The 25,591-nt window shown below is 39.6% G+C and overlaps 1 protein-coding gene across 1 annotated transcript in view; it reads right to left on the bottom strand.

The window, feature by feature from the left end:
- Positions 1-25,591, bottom strand: part of ZMAT4 (zinc finger matrin-type 4) — a 287,868-nt gene that overhangs the window by 160,153 nt on the left and 102,124 nt on the right. The window contains exon 4 of the mRNA XM_075215932.1: positions 19,438-19,597. Within this exon, the coding sequence (XP_075072033.1) occupies positions 19,438-19,597 (160 nt within the window). The remainder of the gene's footprint in view (positions 1-19,437; positions 19,598-25,591) is intronic.

Here is a 25,591-nt window from a genome sequence, read left to right as displayed (position 1 = left end):
TGCTACATGAAAAAACAGTCAGTATTTAACTAATGTGCAAAACAGAACACTCATTTGCACCCCTTGCAATGTAACATGGTTTTGTCCAGGATACTGAAATAAGAATCATCTTCATTTAAGATCCTTAATGAATCATTTATTTAGTACATTCCACAAAATGACAGCTAGAATCTGATTGGTTGCTATAGGCAACATCTCCACTTTATTAAACATGCAACTTGATACATTTTAACCGTAGGAGTTAGGCTGGGTGCCCACTATACAAAAATTTCTCCCAATACCCTTAACGATTTTACCAACGATTAAAAAAAGAAAAAGTCCCGATCAAAATGCTGATTCATGTGTAAACACAAAATACGTTTTACACAATTTACCCTCAGATCTGTGCTCTTCATCTGTCATAACCATTAGCTGAAAAGTTGGTGACTCTGCACACTCCATAGAGATCTATGGACACTGCCGGTCCTGAGTGTATACACACTGCAGAATTGGAACGACATTGTTCTATCATTGAACGGGATTTTTAGTTCAGTTTTGAAAGGATAATCTCTCATCGTTGCAGCGTACATACTACTGTGATATCAGGCCGAATGGTCGTTTATCGCTTATTTTGTATTTATTACTAGGTATTCTGGGAGGAGGGCATTACTACACATCTGAAATACTGGGAGTGCCACAGCTTGGTACATTTGCCATGTGTGCCAAAACACCTATTTCCGGTACATTGTATTTTACGACAACATAAGTCTGCAGCTCTACCTTATGCACTCGGCAGAAAGCAGATTTCATGCAGAGCTCTATATTTTAAGACTTAATTTATTAAAACCTTTCTTCAGTGGTTAGTAGTAGATTACTTCCCCCAAAAATTGTTATAGGGAAAAGGGTTTACACGTAAAAAAAAAACACTAGAGGTAAAGTAAATTAAAACGTATATTGCTTGAAGACTCCAATTTATAAAAAAAAAAAAAAGCTTTAGAGGTGCCCAGTGATCACTTTCCTTAAGTCATTTTTCAGGAATTTCTTAGAGACCCCTTGTGGGTCAGTTACTGCTCTCCACTCCTCTGATGTTGATGGTGGAGTTAGCGACTATTTAGGAAAAGAGAACTGTTCTGATGAATCATCCCTGCATGTAAAACTGAATGTGCGAAGAATATTACATCTTACAAAATAACTCCATTAGGTGTTTAGGGAGCTGAGTCTAGGAACAATATTTCTTATGTATTCAATAAAGATAGTAACTCATCTTGCTAAGCTATGTAAAGTTATCAGGTAGGCACCACAGAATATATTTACAACAGACGGGAATTTGTGGAGTGGTTTAAATGGCAGAGAAATGATAATTAAGTAGTGGGGTCAAAAAAAGAGCAGAGGTGTGTGAGTATGTTACTTCCCATAGGCTCATACACTGGGTGCTATAAGTTACATTATATGTACCAGAGCCAGTACCAGCAATAGACACAGTTACATTATATGTACCAGAGCCAGTACCAGCAATAGACACAGTTATATTATATGTACCAGAGCCAGTACCAGCAATAGACACAGTTACATTATATGTACCAGAGCCAGTACCAGCAATAGACACAGTTACATTATATGTACCAGAGCCAGTACCAGCAATAGACACAGTTATATTATATGTACCAGAGCCAGTACCAGCAATAGACACAGTTACATTATATGTACCAGAGCCAGTACCAGCAATAGACACAGTTACATTATATGTACCAGAGCCAGTACCAGCAATAGACACAGTTACATTATATGTACCAGAGCCAGTACCAGCAATAGACACAGTTACATTATATGTACCAGAGCCAGTACCAGCAATAGACACAGTTACATTAGACAAAGAAAGTTAACTTTAATGTGACTGTGTCTAAGCAGAATTGAGATTTCATTGAAACGGATTTGAAATATAATACAGTTTAGATATACAAATAAATATATATATATATATATATATATATATATATATATATATATATATATATCACCCACAGAGTACACTATTACCCCCCCTCCATTTTTTGTTGGTATGATATTAGAGTTTTGAGGATATCCACACACCGGAATAACCTTTCCGCCTTTTAAACTAGACGGATATGAAATATTGGAAGGTTTATTACTGTGATATACGTTAATAGAGCCACACTTTTCATTTATAGGTTTAATTTGGTTTCTAAGGTGGAGAGACTTGAATCATGCCATGATAATGCTCTATGAGGACATGATATTTTTGCAGATAACTCACAACTCATTGCTTTAAATTAAAATTTTGCCACTGATGTATCAAGCCAGAGAGTCTACAACTTCTAAAGTTGTGGCCATCCTATTTAATAAGGCTGTTTCATGGATTCATCACAGATTATGGGGTAGATTTATCAAGCCTTCTAAAAAGGTAATGTGGAGGTGTTGCCCATAGCAACCAATCAGATTCTAGCTATCAGTTATCTAGCACATTCTAGAACATCAGAGCTCGAATCTGATTGGCTGTTATGGGCAACACCTCCACTTTTCCTTTTTAGAAAGGTTTGATAACTCTGCCCCACAAAGAGATCGTCTTGGGCACTATTTCCTTTTTGAAAGACAATGTCAATCAAATATCTGTCATGTCAGGTAAGTCTGCACAGGAGCTTACGGGTGCACCCACTTTTTTCACACAAGATATGCCACGCAAACTGGCGTATGTCCCACTTTGCAGCAGGCCAATGCTTCTCTCTACATATAAAGTTAATATTATTTTTTATACTTGGCTCTTAACGACTTTTATAGCCACATGGATTATTTTTTCAATTACCGGTATTTTGCTCTCCGTTATCTTTATTAAGCATCCATCCATCCTATAAACTGGTCGGGTTATAGGATGGTTGAACTCAATCTGAGAAGATGGCTCTCTGTTCGTCCCAAGGGTGAATGACGTTTAAAATAATCCCTCCTGTCCCATCCTTCAGTCTTGTAGGGGGTGTCAAAGAGCTTGGATGTATATTAATGAAACAACTAAGGTTTATATATCTGTTTTATGGGCAGCTCATAAACCAGTCATCTGAGGCATAGTAATCAAACATGATGCTAAGCTACAATTGCATCAATGGCAAAGTCTTACTCTAAGAGCTAGATTTACTTAAGCGCCAGTTTTCGGCCGATCTCCCAGCAGAATTACTAAAGGCCAGAATGAACATTTTTAAAAACCACCATTTTACAGTTCGCCATCCCAATTTTAACAATGACAAACTTACAGTCAGATTTACGAAGCTGGGGTTTACAAAACCGTCATCCAAACGGCCAAAACAAAAGAGGTGGGTGTGAGAGGTGAGATTGAGCTATTTGGCCATTCAGAACATAAGAGGAATTACCATTGATATATAAATTATGGGGGCAATCATTATTTATTGATTCACCATGCCCAAATAGAAAGTAAATCGTCTTTGATGCTGAACAAAACTTCTAGTAGAATGGACTGGAAACGCTCGCAATCACTTCTCTGCCATTTTTCCTTCTCAACTTTCAGATGTCATGCTGGAATGAGGCACCAGCTCGTGCCTCATCCCGGATGTCCACTCTCTCCTCTACTTTTTCTACATAGAGTAATATAGAAAAAATAATAACTTAAAAAACATTTTTATTAATGACTATAGTATTATGAGTTGGTAATTCATTTTATAACATTTTATTTTTTTGGATGAGTTCTGATTGGACATTATATTGCACATACACCTGTGTGTATCCTGCTCTGACTGTCTGTTAACATACGACAAGTACTGTTTAGGCTCATCGTACTTATACCCAGATTCAAATGGAAACGCATCTTGGGATCCGCTTGGATTGGAATACGGGTAAACATACACTCAAGTTCCGTGCGCGCTTTTAAAAATTTGCGTGCAGGTTGTGGTCAAAGATTAATCAGGCCCTCAGTAAATAAAACTCAAATCATTTTACTTGTGTATAGTTATGTGACAGAATGGGAGCTTTCTACTGTCTGTGAATTTTACAGAGAACTATTCATATATCATCATCATCACCATTTATTTCTATAGCGCCACAGATTCCGCAGCGCTGTACAGAGAACTCACTCACATCAGTCCCTGCCCCATTGGAGCTTACAGTCTAAATTCCCTAACATACACATACAGACAGAGAGACTAGGGTCACTTTTGATAGCAGCCAATTAACCTACCAGTATGTTTTTGGAGTGTGGTAGGAAACCCACACAAACACAGGGAGAACATACAAACTCCAAACTCATGACCCCACTGCTGTAAGGCAGAAGTGCTAACCACTGAGCCACCGTGCTGCCCCATCAATGAAATACTGCAAAACACTTGGCCAGTAGTTATGGAAGAACATATATATTATATAATAACAACCAATGTTATGTAAGTCGGGTAGATCTGGAAATCACTGTATTCTAGTGATTTAACCTTGAACAGCCCTCATTAACTGTTCACAAACGGATGGAGTGCAATACTTTAAGATGAACACCGCAATTTGGGGGTCAATGACTTGCACCATCTCTTACTGAAAAGCAGTTAATTACTACCTATTGTTCATCTTATTATTTCCAGGTGATCTGATAAAGTATCAGCTACACATGTTCTCGATTGGAATAATTTCAGGTACATTTGCTTGAAAAAAAATGGGTTTCAGGTTTGGATCTCTTACATGCATCTGCAAGCTTAAAGCTGTGCAAATATCCCTGTAGTAAAAACTTTCAAACACACAGATGACACATGCAATGCAGACAGTCTCCATGTTCCTTTGTTCTCTTGTTCAATTTAAGACATAATTCATAATAAGTTTCTTTAGGAAGAAAAGGAAATTCATTAATTATATTCATTTCTGTAAATCCTGTTGTTGACATGTACAATGCACTGTATGTCATGTTTTCCCTACATGCATGTTCATAGAACTGTTTTGCTCTAATTGAAGACATTCATTTTGCAGGAGGCAGCACCAGAGTAAAATATTAGCATGACAGTAATTTTACCTCCTAATCTGGAGGTGCTGCCGTGACTAGGAGAATCTCGCCTTACAGTGTCTCAAGCTGCTAGGTCTGGATGTGTTTTTCTTGCATTTAGATAAATGGTTTCTCTAATCACAGTTTTACCTAAGAAACAACGTTGAAATGGTTGCCACAAATGCAGGGGCAAACGCAGGATTTGTAGAGAGTGGTTTCCATGCCACACCGCCAGTGGGCGTGACCAGCATGCATGGGGGCGTAGCTATAATTTTAGACAGTGCTTGGCTGCTCTCCAACTCTTCCTATCCCCATCATATACACGGGCAATGCTGCGTGCACTACAGATATGTGCACACAGCCAGGGGCGGGCTGAGCCGGGGGGCAGGGCGCACAGGCGGCCACATCACATGACATGCAATGCCACCTCAAGCATACAGTACCCCAGGCTGGAAAGGGGGGGGGGGGGTTTCCAGGCACTAGGAAACCCCCCTCAGTTTGCCTATGAAATGTTATATATGAAAGTCTGTGAAACATGTTTAATGATTTGTCCCACATTTCTGCACAGAAAGTCAGGACTGTGTCTGCTGTGTGCAGATCAGAGGCTGTAGAATGATCCCCATTATAACATTGTCCATAATGCCCAGATAACTGCTCGACACTAAAACTTTTTGGAAAACAGAAATGCAGCACATTTTAATGCAAGCTTCGTCAGCAGTTCCAGTGGGAGATTAAGAGGGGAGGTGACAAAGAGCAAATGAAATACTAAAAAGCTCTCGAAAAAAAGCCAATAAGCAAAATGAAACGGAGAAGCAGAGAAGCAATTTGAGAACAAGCTAGTGGATGAAATAAGAGGGATGAAATGTGGGTATTTGAGATACTGCCATCAAACATTACTAGAGAGAAGTTTGAAGTTTGTCTTTTGATGTTGCAGGCTTTATAATTATCTACCTTCCACTGGTATTTCATTCTGTGAATGTCTATAATGTAATGGAGAATTGGCTAGTATCTATTTGCAGTATAGATGAGCGTCTGTCAGTGCAGAGTGCCGCTAAGGATCATGGGAGATGAAGCTTGACAACGCTATAATCCTGAAAACTGCCCATCACTGCTGTAAAGGGATAAACAGTGGATAGCATTGCGGTATAATGAAACAGCTTTTAGTTTAAACCTGCAGGTGTTATAAACCAGCTGAAGCAGAATTAATTAACATAAAAACGGTGTTAAAGAGAGAAAATGAAACTGTAACAGAGATCTTGTGCACAATTCACACTTTGAATGCCGTAAAACTATGATGTTCTATGCAGAGTAGTGGCAATGCAAGTAGCAAGCTTGTTTCATTTTTTATTTTTTGGGGGGATATCGTCTATATTAGGGTTTTTCTTTGCCAAGTAAGGTGTTGTAAAGATTTTCCAATTACTTTACACCTATTATATCTGCTCTGTGTAGCGGAACTTCATTTCTGCAAATTCTCACTTTTAGATCTTCAATGCAAAAGGCATCTCAACGACTGCAGTTTGATGTAGTGTCTGCGATTTGGAATAATTACGAAATGGAATTTTATTGTACTTTTGGACTCTTCATCTGTTTAATAATCTTCACGTAAACCACCTTGATGACTGAAGAATATGAATATGTCCTGTTACATTAGAGTGGGCTGCCACTGTATCACAGAAAAAAAACTATTTTCCTGCTGGTACTTGTAGTTCCATAGTAGGTGGAAAGCTAGATCACCTATTGTGGAGCTACAAGTACCTCCTGCATCAGGGAAACCTCGGATAAAAATAATAGCACTAGACTGGGAGCGAACATTTTCTTTTATTATATATTATATACATATATATATATATATACACAAGTTAACCCGTGCATGATACTCATGCATTCTAGTCAAATCAAGCTACTTAAGGTGTTAAAAAGGTTCTTGTCATGCATTTGGGCCTAGCCCAGGCCTCCTCAGGGGAAGAGCGTTACTTCCCGACGTAAGCGCCCTTTTTTAACGTAGTTTTGTTCACATGTCACCACCTCATCATTTTTCTCCATCACCTCATCCTTCATCTTTATCGCCACATCTATCCAGATGTCTATCCAGACACAGGGATCTCTCTCAGCGGTCCTGAGTATCACACTCCTCTCGCTCTAATATATAAATGTCTAGTGGCGTGTGTTAGTCTGTCTGTGTGTGTGTGTGTGTGGAAAAAATAAAACCAAGCTGCAGTGCCATCTGCTGGGCGGAGTTATACACTGACCTACTAAATTCTTAGTGTGTGTGGAAAAAAAATTCAGAAAGGGCTGAGATTTGGTATACTAAGATGTTTTTAATTTGTTAATTTAATTTGTTAATTGTTAAAAGTGTTTATAAAGATTTAAAATATATATATATATATTTCTTGAAGGAGAAGTGACAGTTGGGAGTGGTTGGTGGTTGCCGGGGGTGACAGTGGGGAGTGGTTGGTGGTTGAGGCCTGGGCTATCGCCCAAATGCATGACAAGAACCTTTTTAACACCTTAAGTAGCTTGATTTGACTAGAATGCATGAGTATCATGCACGGGTTAACTTCTGTATATATATATATATATATATATATATATATATATATTATTTAAAATATTTTGTTCCTGACACCAAAAGAGGTGAAGGAGGTAGATAACCAGGGTAAATAACTTGAAAAGTATTTTAGAACAAATGGCTAGCATGGTAGATAGTTTGCAGAATATAACCTATTAACACAATGTTTCTTTATGGTGATGTATTGTCTCATCAATGCTACTCTGTTTTATTATGTGTAAGACCATTATTAACGATTGCTAGGTTGACGAGAATAAAATATAACACCTCAAATTCAGATATATCTGCGTGTAATTCTTCCTGATATAAGTATCATTGTCCCTATGATGTTTTGTTTTTATCTAAGGGTATATGGCTCTTTAATCATACTAAAAAAAAAGTATAGCAAAAACTATACATCTATTTTGTTTTTCAGAGCAGCTTGCTGCACTGTATTCTGTACAATGTCTTTGGATTTCCTACTGCGATGTGTACAAGATGCAGTTTGAAAATAAAGACATAAAAAAGTATAGCAGAATCTGTGTGTAAGTGGCTGTAAAGAAATGATACATATTGTATGTAGGATTGTAAGTCCCGCGTCTAGGAAATCTGCTGTGGTATGTCTGAATAACATATATACATACCTCTGACACAGAGTTCATTTAGACAAGAAAAGAAATAGTATTTTGGGTAAACGTGAAACTACCTTTGTGAGTGGTAAAGTATAGAGATTAATGGAATTAGTTATTAAATAATCGTTAGAGTATTTGCCTCACTCTTAGCCACTCTGTGACATTAGCACTTCCTTTTACAAAAATTTGCTTTTCCAATGGTAGGTTGTGCAAGGTTCGGCTTGAAGATATATGCACAAGCAAGATATTAAAAGTTTCAGTGGACAGAGCACAAGCAAATACACACAGCCATTGTCCCTTCCCTCTCTCGCAGTACAAATAGGCTATCCAGAAGAACAGCTGAACAACAGAAAGTTTGTTTAAAGTCACAGGTGTGCCATAGGAGGTACATGCAGGCAGTGTTACACTTGACTTTGCATGTTTGCATTTGCAAAAATGCAAATGCAAGTGTCTGTGTAGGGCTCAAGCCAAGGGACACTACGCCACATATATGTTCCTTGCTCAGGCACTCACTGAAACACTCATTGTTCTTTAATATATAGCCATGAGCTTTAGTTTCCAAGTAATTGCAATAAAAAACAAGAGCATCGCCAAAATCTCATCATCATATACAACTACACCCTTACTCAAAACTGACACATGCCAAGCTCATACTTGCATCACTGCGTATGATTGGCAAATGTCTGGGTCCATTTTTTGCCTAAGCCACTAGCACATTTTTCAATATCTTACAATATTTTCCAGGGACAATTTGCTGCTGAGCAGAAGCATCTTGGCGCGTCAAGCATAGTACTGTCTAGACGGGCAATTGTCTACTACAATCACCAACAAGATATTCTCTCTTGGACTTTGGTTATAATGTTATTTTTATATTTTAAATAATATGCAAGAAATACGGACACACATAACTTTGAGGATATCGACAGCGAAGGTTGCATTTGTACGCAAAAAGAGTTATACTGCATACCGCTCATTTTTTGGAAAATCAGGGACATTTAAACCCCATGAATGTCCCTGGATATATTATCGGACAGTTGGCAACTATACCCTAGGATGTTGCTCATATTCTCCTATCATAACTCACCCCTGCAAAAAAGCTGCAGTTCCAGCCCAGGCACTTTTGGGCGATGATTGTATTAATTTCTGTATCTGCAGTGAGAAGTGTCAGAGTAAGCGTTGAGATGAATAAACACCTTATAGTCACAGAGAATTCTCGCGCACAGATGACAAATGTTTTACTGTACTATTCAGTGCCCATTCTGAAGTCTTCAGACTTAATTTTTTTACAAGAAGAACTTTAAAGCAATACAAGTATCATATATTCTACATTGTACAATTACTGTAGTCCTTTATCTTTTTTTTTTTTCCAAATTTTAATATATGTATCTCTCAAACTCTATCCCGTCAGGACTTTTTTCACCCAGTCTGGTATTTTACACTGAATATTTGAGCATTTGTAGAATGAATCACTAATGAGAATCTCAAATGAAAGAACAAAAGCTCAGATTAGGAGCACGAGCCAAGAAACTGCACAGCACAACCTAAGAAATGCCCTTCTTATTAAGGAGAAGAATTGAAGGATCCTGACCCTTGGTGTGCCTGCTCGCCTGTTTAGCATATTAACAAGTCATTTCGCTTAATGTATGAAATGGTGCCTCAGCTAGAGGTTAACTCTGTGAACCAATCAAGTGCTGTCATATAAAACAACTGCAAAAGCTTTAATTTAACGACATGCCTCTACAGCTTATTTTATACACCGTAGGCGAGCACAGGGGAAGTGTCTGCAATATTAGTACAAAAATGTTCAGGATTGCCGTTAATGTTTAATACTTTTTTCATAAAAAGAAATTTTTGCCTGTTCTCTATGCATCAATGAAATGGCTTTCATGGCACTTCAGTTCCATGTAAGTTTTATCACCATGTAATGTATTCACTTTGAAGAAAAAGCAGTATGAACAGTGTGCCATTGTTTTGGAGCTCTAAGTGTCAGTTCTTCATTGTTCTGGGGCCTCAAGTGTCAGTGTGCCCCTGTTCTGCGACCCCAAGTGTCAGTGTGCCCCTGTTCTGCGAACCCAAGTGTCAGTGTTCCCCTGTTCTGCGACCCCAAGTGTCAGTGTGCCACTGTTCTGGGACCCCAAGTGTCAGTGTGCCACTGTTCTGGGGCCCCAAGTGTCAGTGTGCCACTGGGGACCAATTTAATTACCCATTTTTGTGCGTGATGTTTCACGCATGAAGACACAATACATTTTCAGCTTCATGCCAATCCTTTCTCCTCCTATTCACATTATCACAACCAAAAAGAGAAACTTTTTCCACTTATATTATTTCTCTGTAGAAAGTATAAAGTGAGCAATATAATCTTATTCAATTAGTTTGTTGCAAAATTTTCATTTGAATGAAATTAATTATTATTGTGTGAATCTGCTTGCCATATATTCGGTGGTTAAAAGATGCAGGAGTATTGAAATTCAAGTATAAATGGGTCACATACAAAGAAGAATTTCCCATTATGATGAAGAATGAAAAGAGAAGATTTATACTGTATAAAAGTATAGCAGAATCTGTGTGTAAGTGGCTGGAAGGAAATATGATGAATGAAGGTTTGGGGAGTGTTTAATTCAATTGAGCTTTCTTTTAATGTTTGTTATTTTTTGCTATTGTAGAACTACATATCTTTATCTTAGCATGCACCAGCAGCCACTGATGGGAAGTGCATGCTGGTGCTTGTAGTACAACTCATTTAGTTCAATCCGGTAGACATCAGCTCTTTTCACTGGTCTGGCGCACTGATATCCATATAAAGAGCTGCTGGTGGTGCAGGAGCCAATTTCGGCTCAACAGTAGAGTTAGCAGGGTAAATACTGCAGATTGATTAGCAGTACAAAAGCACTTCTGGTCAGATGCTGTCCTGGGCAAACTGAGGGATGACGGTTTCTGCGGGGGGGGGGGATTTGCATTAGGCTCTTATTGCTATCTAGTTAATTAAATAATCTCTGCCCCCAATCAATATTAAAATAAGAATGGTCTGGTAATGAAGCCACCTACACTGGAGACCCAGATATGCATTCGATTTCAAGCCTTGACTCAAAGGTTCTAGTGGTTAATGGTTGTGACTCAAGTGTTCTGGTTAAGGGTCGTGACTCAACGGTTCGAGTGGTAAAGGGTTGTGACTGAAAGGTTCTAGTGGTTGAGGGTCGTGACTCAACGGTTCGAGTGGTAAAGGGTTGTGACTGAAAGGTTCTAGTGGTTGAGGGTCGTGACTCAACGGTTCGAGTGGTAAAGGGTTGTGACTGAAAGGTTCTAGTGGTTGAGGGTCGTGACTCAAAAGTTCTAGTGGTTAAGGGTCGTGACTCAAAGGTTCTAGTGGTTAAGGGTCATGACTCAAAGGTTCTAGTGGTTAAGGGTGGTCACTCAACTGATCTAGTGGTTAAGGGTCGTGACTCAAAGGTTCTAGTGGTTAAGGGTCATGACTCAAAGGTTCTAGTGGTTAAGGGTCATGACTCAAAGGTTCTAGTGGTTAAGGGTCGTGACTCAAAGGTTCTAGTGGTTAAGGGTCATGACTCAAAGGTTCTAGTGGTTAAGGGTCGTGACTCAAAGGTTCTAGTGGTTAAGGGTCATGACTCAAAGGTTCTAGTGGTTAAGGGTGGTCACTCAACTGATCTAGTGGTTAAGGGTCGTGACTCAAAGGTTCTAGTGGTTAAGGGTCATGACTCAAAGGTTCTAGTGGTTAAGGGTCGTGACTCAAAGGTTCTAGTGGTTAAGGGTCATGACTCAAAGGTTCTAGTGGTTAAGGGTCGTGACTCAAAGGTTCTAGTGGTTAAGGGTCGTGACTCAAAGGTTCTAATGGTTAAGGGTCGTGACTCAAAGGTTCTAGTGGTTAAGGGTCGTTACTCAACAGTTTGTATGGATTTCTGTAGTGTTGTGGAAAGATACTTGGGTATAACATAAACTGTGTATAAAATAATGTAATCATTTATATTTAAGAAAACACACATTTATGTTTTCTTTCATTGTCCTGGTTACATAAGGGCTGAGAAGTGAGTTTATTTAGGAACGAGTTTATTTAGGAGTCCATGCAGAAATTGCCTTAAACACTGTCCATATGCTATTAATTCCCCATAGAGCAGTTTGATTCATTGTGTTCTTATGAACAGCAGCTGAGGTTCTGGACTTCTGACTTCCCTGGGAGCTCGCTCTATGCACCTCAGCACAGGGGTTCTTCAGCTGTTTTAGGAACACATCTCCCAGTGTGCTCTGACAGCTGTGCTCCAACTGTATGTCCTTAAATATGTAGGTTGTATTCTGATACATTTATAATAAATACATCAAAGATAATTGCACACAGCAGCTATTACAGCATATATATGGCTAATTCCTGCTATGTCCTGTTTGGATTTTAGGGACAAACCCCCAACATACCTCGCCGACTGATCGTCATCCCCAATGTTGAAGGATTCAAACTGCAAGTACAAATCAGTATTCCAGTTTTCACAGCCACTTCCTTCACCACATCATTTATCTGAGGTCACAGAATTTGAACTGCTGGGCAAATTTAGGCTGACAGCAGTGGGATTTGGCACTGGAACATCACTGCAGTACAGTAGCATCACTGCTTGTCTATAGCAGGGGTCAGGGAACTTTTTTACCATTTACCCCCAAATATATTTAGATACGCCGAAGTTACCCCCTTGATTTGAAAGGAAGGAAATCATATATTATTAATTATTGGAATTCAAAATTTCTTTGAAAGCTTCAACTTCAAACCTTCAGGTTTTGGAGAAATGATGTTGCTTCATTTTTGATGAGAGAACTTAAATATTGGGGCATTTTGATGTCAGAGCAATTTGGATACAGTCTTCAGCGTCCAATCGATATCTCTGCTTTGTTTTTATGTTCGTTAGAGTGGAAAATCCTTGTTCGCAAAGGTAGGTTTTTGCAAAAGGCAGCAACTTTTTGACTGTCTCCTCATGTACAATTTTGAATGCCTTTGCAGCTGTTGACATCCAAAAATATGACAGATCTGCTTTGTTTTCAAATGTAATATGTGCTTCATTATTGCATCGAAGCTCAAGAAGTGCCTCTGCCAACCCTTGAGGCTCTAATTTACCCCTGTTCCCTGACCACTGTTCTATATGTTTTATTCTCGCTACGTGTTAATTATTACTATTGTGTCTAGTATGGTTATATGAGGGAACGAAGCACAATACAGCAGAAAATGAGACCTAGTTGCTGTGCTGTATGCAGTGACCCTGCGCGCACTGTGATTGCAGATCAATACAACAGGCAGAAAAACATCAACTTGAAATGTGATTGTTGGAATGTTGACAACAATCATCGCCCTATATTTAAAGATACGATAAAACAGACCCTTTATCATGACACTCTCCCTTTAAGCAGCATTGGCTGGTGTGTTTTATGCTACAAAATGTCGCACATACATTGCTCCCAATTGTCATTAATTTCTGTCCTTCTCAAATGCCCTGTTGTATATGTATTGTGAGAGTTCTGCAGCTTTGCATAGTAAGAGTTGTTTCATGTTTTATGTGTTTGAGATCTGAGAGGTAAATAATAAGGGAAATCTAATCAAAATAATTTTATCATCAAATAAAAAGCTGTGGGAAACCCATGCAACCGTGCTCATTAATGTCTCCTGCCGTCTGCACACTGCAGAGGCAGCCATTTTATTGTGGACCGAACCAATATTCCTGAGAACGCATCTGTGTGGTCTGCAACCCAAAACAACAAAATTTATTTTAATATCTTGAATGAGTTCGGGAGGGGAATCAAATCTTTGGGACATATTCAATTCTCGGCAGATACGCCGAGAAAATCGCGGTCCGCGCATGATTACCATTATTACGGTAATCGTGCATGGAAAAACCATTAATACGGTAATTTACTCGCTGGATTTCAGTTCGCAGCTCCCTGAGCCGCGAGCTGAAATCCAGCTATCTATTACCGTATTAATGGTAATAGTTTTTCAGCGGAGGGGGGGGAAATTTTTTTGAATATGCCCCTTAGTGACCAATTTATGTGAGATGGTGAAAACGTTTGAACTATATTAGGGCTAAAAATATTGAATAATGAGTAAAAGGAGGCTGGATTTGCTTAGGAATTCTACTGAGCAGGGCAACAACGGAAATAACCTCTTTCCAATACTCAGAATATTGTAACATCTGTATACAATTAGTGTGCTCTATTAAATTAGCATATTATATATACACATACCTCCCAAAAATTAAAAACACTAAGTTAGGACACGTCCCCAGCTGAGTGCGTGGTCTTGTCATGTTGGTTGACATTTTTCATACCGCCACCTCTAAATTTCCACTTCGACCACTGTGTATGTATATATATCTACAGTATATATATATATATATATATATATATATATATATATATATATATATATATATATATATCATAGCTGCCTACTCTCCCACTCTCCCGGAATGTCTGGGAGACTCCCGGAATTCTGAGAGTTTCACCGAGCCCCGCCCCTAAACGCACAGCCTTCTCCCGGGTGCCAGCTGGCTAATGTTGGCAAGTATGATATATATATATATATATATATATATATATATATATATATATATATATATATATATATACTTTCTGTTTAATACTCTAATTAATTTTAGTGATTCCCAATGCCTGTTTGGCTTATGATAACCGCACACCTACAAAGAGCCAGGCTCAGGAAATATATTGTGCTTCACACTGTAGTCTGATGACAAGTGAAGAACCTGAGAATATTAAAGTAAGCCAAAAAACAGTTTCACAACCTAATGCCAAATGTAATTACACAACAACTCATATGGGACGGCGACAAGTATAATCAAAAGTTCATTCTTCACTTTAACAGTGTGAAATCAGACTTTGCAGCACTTATTCAGGAATGCCTGCAATATTATGAGCAAGCTGTCATGGGAAATATCAAATAATACAGAAAGAACAGCTCCGGCTGTACAACACTGATGTATGCAACGCAGGTGAAAAATACTGTATGGTATACACACAATGGAAACAAAGCCTGAAAAACGAATTCTGCTGCAGTTCTACAGAGTGTGTAATGCTAACAAACAGTTACGTTACTAGCGATATATTACTATGCAAATAAACCATTTGTATGTTTAGTAGAGCAGGGTGGTCTGTTTGGTTTCTTATTGTCACTCTCAGCTGCCAATCTCAGTGGTATGACATCATTTTTGGGAATATTAATAACTCTGCAACAACTGAGTTATAAAACATAATCCTGCCCACTTCCTTTAAATACCTGGGTAACACTGTTATAGATGATTAGAGAGGATTTAGAAGTAGGTCTTGAGTGTATCATCCACAAAATCATTCTGCGTGTGTCTAGAACCGGGAGATACGTCCATGAACCCAGCCATGTCCGCTGCCTGCTCGTACATAAAGGACACTTACTGCAGCCTACGATTTTGAGGCGCAAACTGGGCGGAGAAGGGGCGTATTGCCACAAAGTACAGCAGGGGCGTGCCAAACTCAAGTGCATCTCAGCCATGTCCTAATCCAGCTCTAAGCGGTGCAAAGTTACTTGTTTTTCTGCTGCATCTTTTGCTCCAGCTAAGGGTAGTGTTGACAGTCTCGTATGCATGCTATAACATGTGTTTGCAATCACAAGCAACTGTAAAAATGTACTGTATGTTCATTAGACAGTAATAGCATTCTTATAAATGGAGAATGGAGAATTTTTTTTATTTTTTTTTAACTGTTTTATCCTTAATGCCTTTATTACTAGCAGGACATTAAGTCAATATTTTTTTGTTATTGTCCTTTGCATTCTTTTGCAAATTTATAATCCACATAGTTACTGGACGTATCCTGTAGCGTCTTGTGCAACAGAGCACAGCAGACCTGACCCCGATTTCAAAAGCAGACACATCTATATATCTGCGCCTTGATGAATTCGAGAGTACGCAAAGCCTAAATACGTGCGTATAATAATGAACACAGGTTGCGCTCACAACACGGGCCTTGACGAATCAGGCCCACAGACAACAAACAAGTGCAAGTTTAACCACTAAATTAAACATGGGTAAATCTGGATACACACATGTGATTTACCACCTGGGGATTTCAGCACTGTTGACGGTAGAGCTTACATACTCTAATTCACCGGAACATTGCAGGCAGCGTAAGCAGAACGTATCCCTGGAGTGTCCATTGAGCTTATCAGTGATCATTTAACAGGAGATTGGTACTTATACGACTGCCGTGCACAGGGAAATAGGGCGTGCAAGTGTTCCCAGAGCTAAAACACACAGGTGCTAAAAGATGTAGGAAGATCTTTACGATACCCCCAGGGATAATACTAAAATAAGCCAATCCCATTAGGACAACAGACTACCAATAAAACTGAAAACCTAGTATTGTAAGTCAGGACAAAAACAAAATCGAATTGCTGTAGCTATGGAGCAGAACAGCACTTTGCCCTTATTTAGATACCATTCAATGTGCAAATGGTTCTTACATTATCATATCATAAAGCTGGGTCTAAAGAAAACATTTCTCAGCTATAGGAAATAAATGCATCCTAATATTCTATATAAAAATAAAAAAATCGGTCATACAAACATCTTCCAATTTGAAAGCAGTGAGAAATGTGTACGACACAATGAAAACCTATATGGACGTAGGGAAATATTCATATATCATCCCAAAAAGTCAAAGATAATTTAAATTCAATTCACTTATAACTTGGAAGAATACAACGGAATAAAAAAAAGAAGATAAAACATAATAGAGAAAAATGACTAGTAATTCATCTGGAAAGAAAATCACAGAATGAAATATAATTCCAAGAAGAGAATCTCTGCTATTGTCACACAGCCAGTGGAAGCATGTGGGACACTGTAATTCAATGTAAGATAAGATGCATGGCTGTGGTTCTTTTATAATATGAATAATCCTATATTATGTATATAAATAAACAGAAGCCACTGCGAGATGAGGTGTAGGAGGGAGAGAAGAGGACGAAGAGGAAATATATATTGTTATATGACCAAACACAGTGAGACTGCATCAAAGATTCATATTCGCATGTGTGAACGATTATCTAACCCAGCAGATAATATAAAACATTGGTATAACTGCTGAAAGGTCTCCTTAAAGGAAAAATATTCCCAGATTTGCTAAAACTTGTAAACAGGAAGAGTGGAGGTGTTGTCCATAGCAACCAATCAGATTCTAGTTATCATGTTCTAGAATGCACTAGATAAAAGATAGCTGGAATCTGATTGGTTGCTATGGAAAACACCTCCACTTTTTCTCATAAAATGCAAACGTTTCACTCAAAGTTTGTGGTCTTCTTATTTTAGAATAGAATTAGTATTGATAAGTAGCTTGATCTAGTACAAGGTACCGGCTGAATTACTGGGAACACGGGCCAGATGCCCTACTTGGCAGTCAAAATATCTTCCTTCTCAGCAAGCCGGATAGCTGTAAGCAAGCAGCGAGTCATGCAAAATCTTGGCTTCCCTTCTATAGAAGGCCGGTTACCGTTATGGACTGCAGAGGAATCTGCACAGTTCTTCCTGCCAAATGTGTACACCTGGCCCAGTGCAGAGACATCCATAGGAGGCCTAGCGAAAATGCTCTTTAAAATGTCTTTGATGGAACAATAATACAATTTTACACCATATTCCAATAAATAAAAAAAGAATATTCTTTAAAAAAATATTTTAAGGTGATTTCTTAAGAAAATAGACTGTATTTAGTTGTTCTTGATTTTCTTAAGACAAAAATCATTTGCTACTTTTAAAATGTGGCATGATGATTGAGTCAGACAGAACCTGTAAAACAAACGACATAATGTGAATGTTCTATAACTGAACCAACACTCACTTTATTCTTATCAAGCGTAAGAAGAAGAGATAGAAGTGGAGAAGAACAAGGCAGCACACTATTACTGAATCTATCTGATAGAATATCCCCTAAAGCAGGGGTCAGGGAACTTTTACCTTTTACCCCCAAATATATTTAGATACGCCGACGTTACCCCCTTGATTTTAAAGGAAGGAAATCATATATTATTAATTATTGGAATTCAAAATATCTTTGAAATCTTCAGCTTCAAACCTTCAGGTTTTGGAAAAATTATGTTTCTTTATTTTTGATAAGAGAGCAACAATATTGGGGCATCTTGATGTCAGAGCAATTTGGATACAGTCTTCAGCGTCCAATCGATTTCTCTGCTTTGTTTTTATGTTCATTAGAGTAGAAAATCCTTGTTCGCAAAGGTAGATTGTTGCAAAAGGCAGCAACTTTTTGACTGCCTCCTCATGTGCAATTTTGAATGCCTTTGTAGGTGTTGACATCCAAAAATATGACAGATCTACTTTGTTTTCAAATGCAATACGTGCTTCATTATTGCATCGAAGCTCAAGAAGTGCCTCTGCCAACCCTTGAGGCTCTTCTGGTACAACAGCAATTTCACATTTAAAGGGGTCTACAATCCAACTGACAGCATGTGAATCGGCAGCATTACCCCCAGGAATTTAATTTTTACCTCATTTGGGGTAGTTTACCCGTTCCCTGACCACTGCCCTAAAGTAAAGTAGGCAGAGTGAAGCCAACCTCTCATATATCAAAGGCGGGAAGCGTGGCCGACACTAGGCATTCGCCTTGGGTGCCATGGTTTGGCGGGGGCATCTAAGATCCAGAATGTCATTCAGTGTTTGTAATGTATCCGCAGCTCCCACACACAGAGCGCCACCCACTGAGACGAAGGCGAAATTGCCGACAGCTTCTTACATGTTAAGATACTGGGTGCTGCTCCCAGTATCGTAGCCCAATGCCACACTGGAAGTGTGGTGTTGGACTACAATGGCACAGCACAGCACTCCCAGTCTGGCACGAGCAGAGGATGCCCCCCCTTTCCCTCCCACTTGCTAGGTAACAAGTGGGGGGCTCTAGGGGGTGTTAGAGATGGGGGGTGGGCGCCTGCTAGCCCTGGAAGGCAATTAATGAACAGTAAAACATATGGGTGTACCTAATTGTGTTCAGGAAACGTATTAGCTGCATATTTCTGCTGATACACACAGTATGAGTGAGAGCTGCCATATCAGGAAAAACGTGCAAAATCAGCAACAGCTCCACCTAGAGGAACCTTTAAGAATTCAGTTTTCGGGGAAAAAAATATTATAGCTGTTCATAGTGCATAAAACACAAATGGCTACATTATTGTTATTATAGTCAACATATTCCGCAGTGCTATACAGTCAAGGTAAATAGTAATATGTATATTTTAAAAGCAGATATTAATCACTGACTCTCACCTGCAGGAACGGGAACATCCGGTGACTCCCCGAGGACTAGTTTTACTCGTTTGGCGTGAGTCTTCCCCTGGTAATGAGATTCAGCCACAATCGCAGACGTGAAGAACATGTTGCAGAGGGTGCAGCATTTATTTTTATCCACTTCAGTCTCATCGCTTTCCTGTTTTAAACATATATATATAAATAAAATTTGTTAACAATTCATAAATTCATAGCGTTTCATAACATATACATAACTGGTGATACTAGGAAGATTAACTGCAATCAGACAAGAATTGCAACAGGAACATATTTTAATAGTCTTTCAAATTTGTCTAAATGCCAGAGTAGACGGTAGACACCACTAGTTTAGGTTTTGTAAGGAAATTAAGAAAGGATAAGACATTTATTATAACTAAATGTCATATGTAATGCATGTTATTTGAACTAATTGAAAATGTAATTTTTTCTCTATAGTGCACAACGCCAGTCAGCAGCTACAAAAGCCAGCACAATTTCTTGGAGAATTCTTGGGGATCCTAGATGGAAAAGATCTGTTGGCATGCTAAGGGTTGCTTGAGAGAGTGCAGTGACTGGCGTTAGGAGATATACAATGTGAGAGAAGAAAGATTTACATAACTATCGGCAGGAATGAGTGACCTTTTGCGGTAAATGACCTGAAATAGACTACTCATCGGATCTTGTAGCTCTATGTCCTAAAGACTGGAAGCTGGACAGATTGATCATATTTAATAGTGAGAAAAATCATTATCAAATGTTGTATTTGGTTCCCAAAATGGTAGGTATAATAACCTGTCCTCAGGCCTCACAATTGTGTTTGCTCAATGCATGATATCTGGTGGGCCCATACAGATAGTCTAAAATGACCAAAAGTGTATTTAGGTTTAAATACTGACCCCTACTGTATTTGCCAACCACCACTATCAAAACAACCCCACTCCCTTCCCTCGTAGTTAGGATTAGGATTGTCAAAAATGGCTCTTTGACCATTCGTTTTGCGGATGCTCCATTATCACAATTTATACAATTTTATCCAATGAACAAAACAGCACTGTGCTGTCCAAACACAACCAAAATAAACACATTTCCCTGGCTGGTATACATGCCTTGCTCAGAAGCACAGAAGGCAACCAGAAAGATGAAGTAGTATTATCAGTGAAAGTTACAGGAAGGAACGTACAGACCACTAATTTAAACTTGCCTAAATGGTGTGAAAAGGAAACTTCAATTGGCAAAAGTACGTCTGCCATCAGGGCAAAACTGAAATTTGTGTTTTATCCTACGGCAACAGGGGTCTCCAAGTCTAAGGATGTGGCGTGCAAAATAACTAATTTAAAAATTCACTGTAAATGCCTAGGGTGGCCACAGGCAAAACATATGGTTAATAATTTAGGCTATGGGGTATATTTACTAAACTGCGGGTTTGAAAACGTGGGGATGTTGCTTATAGCAACCAATCAGATTCTAGCTATCATTTTGTAGAATGTGCTAAATAAATGATAGCTAGAATCTGATTGGTTTCTATAGGCAACATCTCCACTTTTTCAAACCTGCAGTTTAGTAAATCTAGTACTAAGTGTTGAATGTACTCAAAGACAAACCCATGATACCAACATTGCTCCAGTGGGGAACTGATTATATATATCAGTTACCCTCTGAGTACTTCTGTGCAGAACCCCGTGTCTGCACCTGCTGCATCAAGGAATAACTGATCAGTTCCCCTTCAATCAAGCATGACAATATCTGATCTTACATTATAGAATATATCGAGGTGCTTGCAACATTAGTGAGCCATTGAGAAATGACCAATAGGTCCCAATAGTCATCATCATCATCACCATTTATTTATTTAGCGCCACTGATTCCGTAGCACTGTACAGAGAACTCACTCACATCAGTCCCTGCCCCATTGGAGCTTACAGTCTAAATTCCCTAACATATACACACACAGACAGACAGACAGACACACAGGCTAGGGTCAATTTTAATATCAGCCAATTAACCTACTAGTATGTTTTTGGAGTGTAGGAGGAAACCGGAGCACCCGGAGGAAACCCACGCAAACACGGGGAGAACATACAAACACTACATACAGATAAGGTCATGGTCGGGAATTGAACTCATTACCCCAGTGCTGTAAAGCAGAAGTGCTAACCACTAAGCCACCGTGCTGCCCCAATCGAGTCTGTGAGATGAGCTGACAGACAGACGTTTCTCTGTGTGAAACACCACTCTGGCAGATGTCGCTCGAGTTATAATAGTACAGTCCCTGTATAATACACCAACTGATGATGCTATGGGCTGGATTTAGAGTTGAACAGAAGCCCTGTTTGCTTATGAGCAAAATGCATCTATACTTATGTTTCCACATCTGTGTTTTGAGTTGCACACATCATAAAATACACGCAACCTTAAATCTAGTGTAAAAAAGGTCCAGGAGCAAAGATGCCACAATCATCATCATCAATTCTATAACTTGCACGGCACATAGGTGCAAAATTTATGTCTCAAACTAACGCATTTCAAGATCCGTATATCCGTGAGATGCATATCGAAGGGGCATGCTAAACTTGCACCTGCATGCCCATACTGTATTGCCCCCGGCATGTTAACACCCCTGATGCCTCTCTCCACGTGCAAGTGTAAGAAATGTGCAATATAGATGCTAGTTGTGCTCACACAAATGCCCTTTAGTGCAACTCTAAACCTGACCCTTTTTGTATAAAACATGGAGTTGGAAGCATATTTTAAAAGTGAAAAAAAAAAAAACAGGCTGATAAATATTTCATTACATACCTGCCAACATTACTAGTCATAGGAAGAATCAGGATCAGCAGTAGCAACCGCCCAGAGGCTTTAGGGGCCCCTCTGTGACCCAAAGCTGTTATGGGCACTCAAGACCACCCTAAGCTACGTCCTTTCCTCTGTTTTCGCCCCTGAAGGCACCAGCACAACCTGTTTAGCCGTTTTAGATTTCTAAATCGGGAGTTCTGTATACTGACCTCACAACACAGTGCTCCCCCGAGCATTAAGAACTAGAAAGTCTCTGACGTCTATTCAGCAGGACATGCTGGTGATTCCACATGTCCAGTGGCCCTAGCTCAGACATTGCACAGGGGCCAATTACCTGTGAGAAATGTGATTTCGCTAAGCTGACGCCATCTTGTTTGCCTTATAGCCATTTTGTTCTCTTATAGCTTAAAGACAGATTAGATACAACTAGCTTGTAGGAGTTATTCATTGTTTGCAGAAGACTGTGCTCATGGCCTTAAATATGGCAGCACAGGAGATAAGCCAACTCCCCCCTGGGGAGTATTCCTGTGTGAAAATGAGAGAATATATCAACATCTGTGTAAAGGGAGCATGAGTGGTTAAAACTTTTTGGGGCATAGTTTTCTGTAATACGTGATTTTTGCTATATAGATGTGGACTTGTAACTAATAAAGCAGAGCTAATTGTACACACAAACCATGCAGTGTATTTAATTCTCTCCAGCTGATGAGCTCATAACTGATAAACTGACACTTACAGGTGAACAATCTGATTTAGATTCGACACCTGTGTCGCAGATCGTGCCAGACATGCGCTGTAAAAACAGCACCTTCAGCAGATCCATACTTTTCTCTGAGTGTACATCAACAAACAATCAAGTCTACTGTGGTGAATGTGGGTTTAGTTTTTGTAAGTTCCCTTCGCTATAAAACACTTTATTAACAGCAGGATTCACTGTACTGAGTTCTCAAGCCCCTAGACACAAAGCTAAAAATCTATTCCCAGGTTACAAAGAGATGGAATTCCAAGCTTACCATTGAGAATATTCATTTACATTCCATTTCTCTCTATTAGCCGCTGGGAATTTCATAATATTTAACTTAGATAGGCAGTATAATAGGGATGATAAACGTTCCACCTGGCGCTTGCAATTAGCAAAAAAAGTGATTACCACGAGGCTGGCATCGAAAATATTCGTCTTGACAAAATGTTGGCGTAAAAACGTCTACATAATTTACCGTGCAAAGAAATAAACCACTTACGTGAAGCTGTAAAGCTGCCAACTCAATTGATCCCAACTAGCGATGAATAATTCACTATTAGCTGGGGAATAATTTCCATGTGATAAACCGGTCAGTGCTATAATGAAAGAGGATATACAGGTGCGGTGTACGGGAACATGTGCAGATCTGTATATTAGAGCTGCCTTCATTTCAATAAAGCACTGCTACAATGTAACAACGCACCACAAAGGAATCAATTATAAAACGTTAGGAAAGAAGACAACGGGACATTAACAGAAGACCATTCAGCAACAGTGGAATCAAAGCAGACTGAGATTTAATGTGTTAGAATTAGAGATGGGTGGGCTCGGTTCCCCGAGAACCGAACCCACCTGAACTTCGGGGATCTGAGTACCGAGCTTCCGCACTTTTTCGGATTCCAAAACGAGGCAAAAAGTCATTGTGACGTTGTCGGATCTCGGATCTCACGAATTTTGGAATCTATAAATACCGCCCTCCATGGCGATCTAGCGATATTTGAGAGAGGGATAAAGAAGGGGTAGGATAGAGAGCAGTTTGGCAGGCAACCGTATAGAAGTGAAAGAGGAGGGTCGTAGCAGTGTCCAACAAAGCTCCATTGCTAATTGTCATAGGTGAAATCCAAATATACAAGTCCTTGCAGGCTTTTTGTCAGCATTTGCACCAAAAAGCGTAGGGTGTTATATACACCCAAAGGCAAGAGCTCCATTGCTGAATTTGTCATTGCTGAAATACAAATACAATATACTAGTCCTTGCAGGCTTTCAGGCTTTTTTTCTGAATTTGCACCAATAAGTGTAAGGTGTTATATACACTTTTTGCTGGGAATTACAATGGCTCTTTTTAGTGCATTGTTTGGCACCCTGGATTGGTGTGTGTCTGATAAAAGCACGCATCCCGGGATGGTCAGCGCTCGTTGCCATGTATTAGCTATAGAATTACCTCACTTATCCAAGAAACAGGTGGAGCGATCAAATGAACCATAACTGGTTTCATAATCCAAGGACAATTCCATCTTGCACCACTTTTCTTTTCTGCCACTGCTCCGTGCCAATGTGTCCTAGATGTGCTAGGAACTGCCGTGTGTTTGAGACATTGCTCTGTCGCTTACCATCCAGCCAGATTGCTGCAGTATTTGGCTGAAAGTGTATTAAAAACATATTGTGACCTGTGAGATGGTAACAATTAATTGAAATGACTGGAATTTAGTGTTAGTGATGTTAATAATAATGTAGGTACAAAATAATACCTAAATTGTGTGATTTTAGCCCAAAAAATGGAATTTAGTAAAAAATAGCTAAACAAAACCAAAACAGGCAAGGACGGTTTTGGCAAAACCAAAATCAAAACCCGAAGGTAATCCAGATGCAAAACCAAAACCAAAACACGGGGGTCAGTGAGCATCTTTAGTAAGAATGATAGATAGGCAGCTTGTGTAGCCTAAGTTACTGAACAAAGAGAACACTAGCATCTGAAACTGGCGGCTTCTTACGACTGGAGAGGGTGGAATGGCGAAGCGAAGGGGTATGTAAATGCAGTGCAGGTGCAATTAGAGGTAGACCTGCAGCGATGTACTGTGTGTTCTGACACCTTTCTAATCATAGCCAACATTAACTTTTTCAGCAGTATATGCTACAGTAGTGTTAGGAACCCCTCCAGCCAGTACAGCAAAACCCAGAGTCTGCTCTGAAGTCTGGTGTTCACTGTTGCCCCTAGTGGTGGGGACAGACTTGGCTGAAGACAAACAGAGGGTCATGAGATGTGTACTGGCCAAGGAGAACTCAGGAAGAGAGTGCTATGGCAGACAGCAACGTGGGGTCCAGGCAAGGGTCAGCTGACAGCAGACAACGTATCCAAGGAACACAGGGGTCACAGGCACAGGTTCTTAGTCCAGAGACAGGCGTAAGATCGGGGTCACAAGCAGAGGTTCAAAATCCAGGTTCAAGCAATAGGTCGGGGTCAGAAGCAGAGGTTCGAAGTCCAGAAACAGGCAAAGGTCATACACAGTAGTTCAATCCAGGAGGTTTACACCCTAACAGCACAGGCAGGCCCGGTGCTCCCATTAGGCAAGGTTAGGCACTTGCCTAGGGCGCCGGGCTCTGGAGGGCGCCTGGAGGGCG

This window comes from Mixophyes fleayi, chromosome 6 (assembly GCF_038048845.1).
Source record: "Mixophyes fleayi isolate aMixFle1 chromosome 6, aMixFle1.hap1, whole genome shotgun sequence".
Lineage (NCBI taxonomy): Eukaryota > Metazoa > Chordata > Amphibia > Anura > Limnodynastidae > Mixophyes > Mixophyes fleayi.
This window is presented reverse-complemented; position numbering and strand designations above follow the sequence as displayed.